This window comes from Pimephales promelas, chromosome 14 (assembly GCF_988280905.1).
Source record: "Pimephales promelas chromosome 14, fPimPro1.hap1.1, whole genome shotgun sequence".
Taxonomy (NCBI): Eukaryota; Metazoa; Chordata; class Actinopteri; order Cypriniformes; family Leuciscidae; genus Pimephales; species Pimephales promelas.
In genome coordinates, this window is record NC_142782.1 from 34119079 (window position 1) to 34130917 (window position 11839).

Here is an 11839-nt window from a genome sequence, read left to right on the forward strand (position 1 = left end):
CAAATCCATTGGGAGCAATGCAACTTTAAAAAAGGTCAAATAGCCTATTAATGTTCAATCAAATGCGTAAAAAGCAACATATCAAGTTCTTAAAAACAACTTAATATCAGCTAAATAATCATTTGACTGGGTCTTTCAGGACTCCATGACCTGTTTTCTCTTTAAATGTCCAAATAAAATGTTGCTTTTATGGGTTTGTTTCTCAGAGATGTTCTTTTTACAAGAACTGTTGCTGTTCCTAAATTTCTACATGGTGATTCAACCCTAACCTTAACATGATCAGCCTGATGTCCTGCGTCATGATGAATTGGCTACTCTGCTCTCTGAAAGTGAATCTTTCGGCCTACAGAAACTTTCTGAAGTGTCCTGTGGAAACATGTCAACGGTGAGTAAATAAACAGGGTAAACAGCTAAATCTTTATAATTAGATGCTCTTATGAATCGCATGTTTCCACATTTCAGAAATTCTACAGTCATTTGCGTATGGCACTTTGGTGGCGGTCCATTCGGGTCACTAGATGATGTTCTGGTGTGGGTGACGAAGAAGGCATAGATGTGACGTCCTGAACCTCTCCAGCTGCTCTCGGTGTATGTGTTTACACAGAAGTTTCCTGTTACCGTGCATAATACTGGATGATACAACGAGATAATCTGTGCGTAATATTATACAGATAAACATGCTTGAGTCACACAAAACCGACACACAGGCTGTCACGATCTATTGTATTATATATACAAATTACCTTTCTCTTCTATTCGATTGAATCAATACATGCATGAATCAACATGAATTAAAATAACATTGCGTTACATAAATTCACTACACTTTCATCGCAAACAGACAACTATGATTTCCACTTTTTGTCAGGCTGATTTGTTAGTAGGGATTACATCTGTACACCAGTAGGTGGCGACAATTAAGTGGGTATTGAATCATTCATTCAACTGATTCATCCATGAACGAGTCATTAACGCTCAACAACGGGCTGTATCCCAAATCGCATACTCTCTTGAGTAGGTACTTATTTTGAATAAGTAATTACTTCACAAACACTAAAAGAGTATATTCTATGTAGTATGAACTGGTTTAGTATGAATGTATTCCTACATCCGCCATCTTGTCATTCGTAAATCCTCTCCCATGGCCTCATGGGATAGTATTGTCCATCATATGCAGAGCCGAGTCGACACCGAGACCAGAGAGAGTCGAGTCCGAGTCAAGACCGAGTCTATAGAGAGTCGAGTCCGAGACCAGAGACGGTAGAATCCGAGTCGAGACCGAGACCAGTGAGGGTTGATTACCTAATTTACTTTTATTTACTTAGAGAAATCCTTTTTTTTTTTACTGAATTTACTTAGACTTTAAAAAATATGATCAGTTTAGGGTAAAAAGCCCACATAGTAGGTGGTGTTAAAAGTAATTTTATTACAATTTGTCATGCGCAGTTGCGCACTAGAAAATCACCAATCACTGGGCGTGTCAATCAATTTAAAGAAATATTTTATTAACATAAATTAATAATCATGAAAAATATTTTTAATTGAACTCGAGTGGACTCGGGAATAATTCCGAGTCCTAAAAAAAATGTTCGAGTACGAGTCAATTCCGAGTCCAAATGGACACGAGTCCATGACAAGACCAACACCATTAAAATATGGTCTCGAGACCGAGTCCGAGACGAGTCCGAGTCTCGAGTACTACAACTCTGCTGGAAGATGTAGTTCATACGAATGAATACTTTTTGCCAGTTTTATGTGTACTGTGAATTGTCACGAAATTTGCGATCATTCACTGAACCGATTCATTGAACAGCATCAAGAAACACGGATCAGGTTCTGCAATGGTTTTGTATGGATCAATTTTCGTTTGGGGAGCGAAAACAACTAATTAGCGGGCAATATTGTGCCAAAATGTAAGTTACTCATTATTAACTCTTCGTTTGTTGAACTGTGAAAGCAATATCACACAGGCGCGCTAAAGTTAACATGAAATGAATCTCCACAACCGAGGAATTGGAAACCCAGATCAGTGGTTTTAAGAACCCGCCTGGCTCCATGATGGAAGTTGAGACGTCACATGTTTCCCTCAAAAACACACACTTAATATACACCCACATAATAGTGGAATAAACTAAATATACACCAGGATTAGTGGTTAACAGCACAGGCGCCCGGGGTGAATTAGTCTTCTAATTTGTTGTCTTAATTTTCTGCCGAGTAAAGCAAAGTCTTTTATGAACAGTCGGACGCACAGCTGGGGAAATAGGAATCAAGAATATTTCATTGTTTTCAGAAGCAGCCTTCCCTATAACGTTCACCCTTTAGCTATATTAGAAACACACGAATTATGATTTTTAGTCTGATTTATGATTATAAAATGTTTTTGCTATCTTTCTTTACAATATATCTGAACGTTTCTTTGATGTTGTCTTGTATAGGTTCCTAACGTTACATACTTCTTGGGTTCAGCATTACATCACTGTGATATGTGTAATTACTCACTGATCTAACGCGCATACCGGACTCGCCGGTGTGTGTGCGTGGGACTGTTCATCTCCCCGCCCCACATCAGCATCATCACCTCCGGAATAAATATCCCGCGATTCACCAGCTGAGACCCAGAGAACCGGAGGAGACCAGGCGGACACTTTATCAGAGATACTTTGGATTAAGACGCATTTGCGCGCATTGGAGAGGAAGCGTAAAGCGCACTTGTTTCTGGAGGTAAGACGTGAACACGGACACTTTATTGAGTTATTGCTTGATCAGGTTTCGTTTGCAGAATGCAGACCAGGGCTGTGCCTCAACACGCAAAGCTTATATACATCATAAGCATAGCTGATGCAAGAGCCCAAAATGATTTGGGATTTGAGACACTATAGATATGCGTTTATTATATATATATGTTATAGTGTAGCTAGACTACAAAATTGCATTGTGTTTGAAAATAATATAGCCTTGGGCTACTCATTAACATGTGCAATTGTTTTCTAGGTTGTTATTCATATTTTGATGTGACTCTTAAAATTGATTCATTATTTTATAGATTAGCCTATTCTTATACCTTTAGTCAGGTTGAGTCATATATAATAATCATTTTGACATTTTTGCATTTATTTAAAAATGTTTTTTATGTTTTAGCATTTTGTGCGGTGCTTATAAAATACATAGCCATAAGCAGGATTTTGAACATATATTAAAACATTATGTAGATATAATAATATCATAAAAATAATGTGATTTGTGACTTTCAAACTTTCATGTGGTACAACGCAGACTGGGATTTGAGACACTTGAATTGCACTAATATACTTGTCACTTATATAGACTACAGACTTGTATAGTGTTTGAAAAAAAAATATATATATATAATACAGTAAACATGAACATATGAAGAGTTCAGATGCAAAAGCCTCTAAATGCCATTTGAAATTTTCTTCTTTAATGATGATTTTTATCAAACTTGTATATTTAAGTTCAGTGATTTCACTTAAATAACAATTAATAGGTAATCATCATTGCCATTTAAGTGAAATTACTGAACTTGAATATACAAGCTTGATAAAAATTATCATTCTAGAAGAAAATTTCAAATGGCATTTAGAGGCTTTTGCATCTGAACTCTTCATATGCAGTTTCCTTAAAACTACTTCAGTTGTAGTCAGTTTGATTCAGTCATTTTTGTATAACATATATGACAAACAACTATATAAAAGTAAAAACTTTTACAGAATATTATATAGATCTATTATAAAAGGATGTTATTGTGAGAATATGTCAGTTGATCAGGTTGATCCGGTTTGGCTTGAATAAAACCACAAGAAGCACTTTGTATTTTCACATTATATGGTCTGTGCTTCTCTAATAAATCCGACAGAGTTCAGATCTGAGTGAAACTGGAGCATTTACAGTAATCAGACTATAATACATGTCGGCTGTGTGACGTTGGCACTCAGGAATTCAATATTCCCCAAAAACACTCTGCTGTGTGTAAAGCTGATCTTATCTGCAGGATTACCAACATGTGTGTGTCGTGAACATCCAGCATGTCTCGTCTACTCATTTGTATGATCAGACTTTACATCTGATCTTAAGTTGCCAAACAAACTATCCTAGATTGGCCCAAATACCTCTGGCTCTTATTAAGATCAGGGTAATGTGTGTGTGTTTGCCGTCGGCTCATAGTCAGCACATTCAGACCACGCTTTAATGCGTTACAGACACTGCTGTGTTGGCAGGACTTGCTGGTTTAAGTCAGATTCTTTAAAGGTTGCTCATAACTCCTCAGGTTTGGTTGTGCTGATGTTACGAGTTGTTTTCTGCTGTGTATGGCTCTTATCCTCCGCTCGTTCAGCCCTGGTATTATCGAGCGCTTGCAGATGGACAGATGCAGGGCAGAGAGATATATACGTACACTCTCGTTATGTGAACACTGTGTGTGTTTTTCTTTCTCTCTGCATGCGGTGACTCAGCTTCACTCCTTTACAAGCGCTTCGACTCATTCATCACGTTTGCTGTAATCTATCCTCCATTCTTCCCTCCCGCGAGTCTTCTGTCTGCAGGACAATAGCGCTCTGTTCTGCATTTGGGGCCGGAGATGGGGTTTCACACACACACACACACACACACACACACACACACACACAGAGAGGAACTACAAACACACTCACACGCTCATAAAAACAAACACACACACACACACTCAAACACAAAAACAAACAGAAACTACAAACACACACACACACACACACACACACACACACAGAAACTATAATCACACTCACACCCACATTAAAACAAACACACACACACACACACTGAAACTACAAACACACTCGAGTCACATGCACAGAAACACACACACACACACACACACAGAGAGAGATAGAAACTACAAACACACAGAGAGAGAAACTACAATCACACTCACACACACACAAAAACAAACAAACACACACACACACACACACACTGAAACTACAAACACACTAAAGTCATGCACAGAAACACACACAGAGAGAGAGATAGAACTACAAACACACACACACACACACACACACAGAGGGAAACTACACACACACACTCTCTCTCTCTCTCTCACACACACACACACACACACACACACACTGAAACTACAAACACACTCGAGTCACATGCACAGAAACACACACACACACACAAACACACATACGCAAACTACAAACACACTCGAGTCACATGCACAGAAACACACACACACACACACACACACACACACACACACAGAGAGAGATAGAAACTACAAACACACAGAGAGAGAAACTACAATCACACTCACACGCACACAAAAACAAACAAACACACACACACACACACACACACACACACACACACTGAAACTACAAACACACTAAAGTCATGCACAGAAACACACACAGAGAGAGAGATAGAAACTACAAACACACACAGAGAGAGAAACTACAATCACACGCACATAAACACACACACATGCATATAAAAACAAACACACACACTGAAACTACAAACACACTCAAGTCACATGCACAGAAACACACACAGAGAGAGAGATAGAACTACAAACACACAGAGAGAGAGAAACTACAATCACACGCACATAAACACACACACATGCATATAAAAACAAACACACACACACACACACACACACACACACACACTGAAACTACAAACACACTAAAGTCATGCACAGAAACACACACAGAGAGAGAGATAGAAACTACAAACACACACAGAGAGAGAAACTACAATCACACGCACATAAACACACACACATGCATATAAAAACAAACACACACACACACACACACACACACACACACACACTGAAACTACAAACACACTAAAGTCATGCACAGAAACACACACAGAGAGAGAGATAGAAACTACAAACACACAGAGAGAGAAACTACAATCACACGCACATAAACACACACACATGCATATAAAAACAAACACACACACTGAAACTACAAACACACTCAAGTCACATGCACAGAAACACACAGAGAGAGAGAGATAGAACTACAAACACACACACACACACACACACACAGAGGGAAACTACACACACTCTCTCTCTCTCTCTCTCACACACACACACACACACACACACACACAAACTACAAACACTCACACGCACATAAATAGACACACACAGAGGGAAACTACAAACACTCTCTCACACACACACAAACTACAAACACGCACATAAACACACACACACACACACACACACACAGAGAGACAGAATCTACAAACACACACACACTCACACACACACAGAAACTACAAACACTCTCTCTCTCTCTCACACACACAGACACTACATACACACACTGGAATTATAAACACACTCAAGTCACATGTACAGAAAAACACAAACACACTAAAACAGAAACACACACATAGACAGAAACTACAAACACAAATTGGTGCGTATTAAATGTTGCATGGTTCGCCAGTGACGGTGTGACGTGTTTTGTTCAGTCCTGGTTCGGTGCACATGTTGTCTAAATGTAGAGAGTTTTCGGCTAAAATGCTGTGAAAAAAAACCAAGACAAACTCTGCTAATATTTCAGATTCATCATTATATGCAGTGCAGCGTTCGCACTCAGATGAAAGTATCCCGTGTGAAGGATATGTAGACTGGAAACTGCGAGCTGTGGTTGATCTGTGACTCAGAAACACAGAGCTCCTCCTGACTCACGAGAGCCGTTGAACATTCAGAACGAGGTCAAATCATGAAGGAGGACAGACGGGAGAACGGAAGGAAGGGCCGTTGAGAGGAAACGAGAGAAAAGCAGGCAGTGCCATTCTGCACACACACACACACACACACATGCTCACATCAGGTCACACAGACGCGCTTGTGTTTCTGAGTCTCGGTATGTGTTGTGAAGGGTCTTCTGTCTCGTGCGTGTGTGTGTGTGTGTGTGTTCGCTCATGTCAGCTGGGTCCATATGTTTCCTGCACAACATTGTGTCTGAATGTCTCACGCCTGTAATGGACATAAAACGTAAAGTGTGTCAATAAACGCTGCATTACTGCAGGAGAGCCAGTTTTAGATGCATGTGTTTTTGTGCTTTTGCTTTCAATGCCAGCTTTGTTGCAAATGTTGTTTTTTCTGAGAAAGAAAAAGTGAGTCAGTGATCTTGATGAGAAATTAGTTCATGTATGGAAGATACTGCCAAATATTTTTAAACAAAAAGCGTTTTAGTTGCAGTCCGGCGTGTTTTCCTCTTTGTCGCCATCTCTGTTTGAAATCTGCAATTGCAGTCATTCGCGGGATTATCAACTTTACGTGAGTTGTGCCTCGGCACGGCACAGCGCAGCGCGGACTGAACACACTGTTTGAGGAGTGTGTGTGTGTGTGTGTGTCAGGCGTTCAGAATCACAGATTATTCTTTTTGGGAGTATGACTAATTTTCACCGGAAAATGTCTGAACAAAAAACATCCACTTTTGTTCTGAGTTCTGACTCTGACGTTGCAGTAAATATTGCTGATTAAATCTAAAAATCACTTATCACGCAAAACCGTGCAAATGATACTTTGTTCTCAACTTGTTAATGTTAACAACGTCAGCATTGCGTGACTACATGTAATGTCCTTCAGATATTATCCTTGTTTTTGCTCGGGTTCGGATGCTGTCTCTTTTTTCTGTCGCCGCTCAGAAGACCGAACGAAGTCTTGTGTATTTTACAGCGGGTGAATCTGTCGTCACTGGCGATTGTCGTTTAAACTTTCTGGGTCCGCCATTAAATTGATAAGTTTAATTATATCAAGTGAGAAAAGGCTATAAATCTCCACCTCCAGCGTCCGCACACGCAATATAGCTTAGGCTATACTAGCCGAGACTCGTCTTTATGTGTACAGGTGACGTAATGACGCAAAGACATGCTCGAATCTCCCGCGTAAATCCACCAGTACCGCTGGAATTAAAAACATTATTACGAACTTACACTGGCTGGTTATGTATTTTCTCAAATATGTATTTTGGATAACTTTTAACCCAAAAAAAGTTACAGACTGCAGCTTTAAATTGTACTTATTGAAAATATCTTGTGAGGTCGACGACTCGACTAACAGCAGATGGGGATCATGAATCGGTACTCTACTGATATTCCTGCAGGTAGTGTTGAAATTCAACCAGTGAATTTGTGGAAGTGAATTTGCAAAGCAAATAAAATTGACCTAAATTTTCCTGTCGAATATTATAGGTTGTATTTTTTTTTAAATTCACAGCTTAAATATATGACTTTGTTGAATTTCAGCAGATAAAAATGCAAGCACGGGTAATCCAATGCATATTTTTAGTAGTGCAATTCAACAAGCTTTTTTGTTTCAAAAGCATTTGTCATTATTTTACTTCCATAATCATGAGATATCTGACTGCAGACTGAGCATGATTTCAGACAGTTTCTCTTCTGCAAGTCTAGAGGAGACGCATGTGAGATTACGGGAGTTTGAGGAAGCGGAGACTCGTCTGATCAGTGTGTTGTAGGAGAAACCTACCCTATCTCACGACCAATTCGTACGAATTGGCTAGTTCGTAAAATATGTACGATTTAGCAAAATGGTAATAATTCGTACGAATTCCCGTGAGATGGGGTTGGAGAAACAGCTGTGATATTACTGGCGTGCTTCTGTTTATCATATTTCAGGGATTTTTCCAATGCAACCAGTCAGCACTGAATAATTTATTTTTTATTTTTATTTTATTTTTTATGAATGTTGCCCTCGAGGAATCCTGGTTGAAATAGTTCATTTGTATTCCTGATTTTGCCCTTGAAATGTTGGAATATTATCAAAGAATTTAATCAGAGACTTTCTTAATTGCATTTACTTCCCTGCGAATGTTTTCTTTTTTTTTATATAAATAAGTATTATTATCAAGAATTTCAAGTTTATCAAGTTCAATTATCAAGTTTTTTTTTTTTTTAGATTGATTGTGTTTCTCAGAAATGCTCTCTTGTTTTCTGAAGTCACACACAAATATTATCATCTCTGTTTACAAGAAATGGTATCCACAGGAAGAGACCTGTAAACTTCCTGTTACACACACCCTTCCATAGTTGTGTGCTGTGCTATTTAAATATTATTAATTGTGTGTGTGTGTGTGTGTGTGTATGAGAGAGTGAGTTATGTTGTGGTTTTTCAGAAGCAGAAACTCTTTTCTCTGTTTGTGGTAAATGTAAAAGTCTCTATTTTAGTTCCACACAGGACACTCACCATGTCAGACAAAAGGAAAAAACGCTTATAATGTCATTAAACTCTTTCTTTTTTTAGACCGAACTGCCCACACACACCACAACTCTGTTTTTAAGACAGATTTTCATTGCATTTCTGCTGATGCCATCCTACATCTGTACCTGCTTTATGTGTCATTGGAAATACAGTGCTATTAAAGTTTTTATTCATATTTCGAATTTAGCATTATTATGTTATTTACATTTTTAATACTTTAACTACACCTCAAAAATAAAAGTTTAAGTTTTAGAAGTTTTTTTTAATATCTTTTATCAATTTTATTTAATTTCAGCTGAAATAAAATAAGTTTACGTTTTCAATATTAATAATTTCAGTTAATGTTTATTTCTAGTATTTTAAGGTTTTAGTGTTAGTTAACTCTTTAATGTTATAGCTAAGCTCTGTCCTCTTACTGTATATCAATTACTGAGATCTTTGAAGATAATTATCAGAGAATATTTAAATGAAGCACAACTGAAATGTCCGTCCAAGTGCATCCAATGATTTTTTGGTGAAGAAAATACTACTGGAAAAAAAAAACACAAAAAAACCAATGTAATTTACATGAAAAAGTTAGTTCAGGCAATAATTAAAAAAAAAAACTACGCAAGTAAGTTCCATGTCAGTACTTAATTCAAGCGAGTAGAAATTAAAGTGCAAATATCAACTCAATAAAATTAAGTAAAAATTACTCAACTTTTCTGATACTGGGGTTCCCATCATGCACTGGACCTTGAATAATTAATGAGGTTCATTTTTCACTGGTTTCCAGCTGTATTTACACTGTTTTATCATTGATTTTTGTTGTCAGTATTAGTAACTTGCCATTTTGTGACATTTCGAGTACATTTTTTGCTCCAAATGACAAAAACGTCCCATCAGATGTTACCGCCGTTGTGTATTGTCTACCAAGTATTGAGGTCTTTGCATTCACATGATGCTTAATATCTGACAAATCACTTAGATGATCTAAGTAAAACACATAAATGACTAATAAAATTCATTATTGTTTTAGTGAAATGTAAAAAAATATATATATTTTTTTAAATTCACATTATATTTTAGTGAAATATAATGCAAAAAACTAAATTGATATTAATCAACCTTTTACTAGCCAAGTTAAAAACAAGTTAGTTTTCTAATTAAGGCTACTGGTAAATTTTTAGGTTTTTACTTGGCAATTTTTTTTATACATTAATTAGCATTTTCTGAGTGAATCCTGAAGTAAATCCTACTCTGATTTTTATCCAGTGTGTGTGTAACAATCCTTCTGTTTGTTTTGCAGGAGTTTACCTTCAGGATAATATGAAAGTATTGCTGAACCTGCTGATGCTTCTGCCTCTGTGCAGTGCTGCAGATCCCACTGTAAGTGTGTGTGAGTGTGTTTGTGTGTGTGTGAGAGATGTTAATGCATGATATCTGTATTGATCATCGTTCTGTGTCTCTGACAGGAGCATCGCAGACAGACAAGAGGAACACGCACTTACAGCAGAGGTGAGTTTTATCCTGACCTCTCAACATCTCTTATTCAAAATAACATACACACACATTATGTCTGCATATATAGTCTGTTTAGCGTGCTGATTTACTGTATGCATGTAATAAAGCATTGGTGCACTCAACCAACACTTCAGCTGGTGTCACACGTCAATAATAGAGCCAGACCGATATATCGGTAGACCGATATATCGGCCGATATTAGGCATTTTCCAAACTATCGGTATCGGCAGTTATAATGGCCGATAAATGAATATCAATCATCAATCAATTTTTTTTTTTATCAATTATTTATAGAGAACATTTAAAACACAACCGAGGTTGACCAAAGTGCTTTACAAGGAATAAAAGAGACACAGATATAAAACTGCAATACAAACTTAAAACCAAATGAGACAAGAAGGCACAAAAAAATAATAATAATAATAATAATAATAAAAAGTTTATTTTAATAATAAATATTTATTTTTGAATATTTCAAAAATAAAATAAAAACGGATGAAACATGCTTGAACCATGTCATGAGTGTTGGAGTTGTATAGTTTGTCCACCAGAGGGCACTCTACACCGTCCCTGTTGGCAACACTCATTGAGTTGGTCACGAGACATACATTGCTTGAATAACAATTAAAAGAACATCCCCATCAGTTCTCTGAACTCAAATAAGCATGACAAAATTTGTGACTATCATGTCCAGTTTCAAATAAATAAATAAATTATCGGCCGAAAATAAAATATCAGGTTTTAAAACCCAAAAATATTTGTATCGGTATCGGCCTTCAAAATCCTTTATCGGTCGGGGCTCTAATCAATAAATCACTTTCCTTTTCATCATATTTATTTATGTATGTTCATTCAATCCCTTTCAACTTCCAATTCTTTCTCATGTCTGCGTCCGAAAATGCATTGTCTATTGAGTAGTTACTTTACCCGGCCAAAAGAAGGAAAAAAAAAATGTCTGTTTGGATTTTAATAGGATTAAGATTGGGTCGATAATGCGGTGATGATTATATTTCCAGCATGTTATTTGTTTGGCAAAAGTTTATTCCTTAAATATCCATGTATGAAGAAACA

The 11839-nt window shown here is 37.2% G+C and overlaps 1 protein-coding gene across 2 annotated transcripts in view; it reads left to right on the top strand.

The window, feature by feature from the left end:
- The first annotated feature begins 2438 nt into the window (after positions 1–2438).
- Positions 2439–11839, top strand: part of plat (plasminogen activator, tissue) — a 24521-nt gene continuing 15120 nt past the window's right edge. Inside the window, exons 1-3 of one of the 2 annotated variants that reach the window (XM_039685718.2) lie at positions 2439–2724; positions 10554–10633; positions 10720–10762. In XM_039685718.2, coding sequence (XP_039541652.2) covers positions 10574–10633; positions 10720–10762 — 103 coding nt within the window. In that variant the 5' untranslated portion in view covers positions 2439–2724; positions 10554–10573. The remainder of the gene's footprint in view (positions 2725–10553; positions 10634–10719; positions 10763–11839) is intronic. The other variant, XM_039685720.2, reaches the window with a different exon arrangement.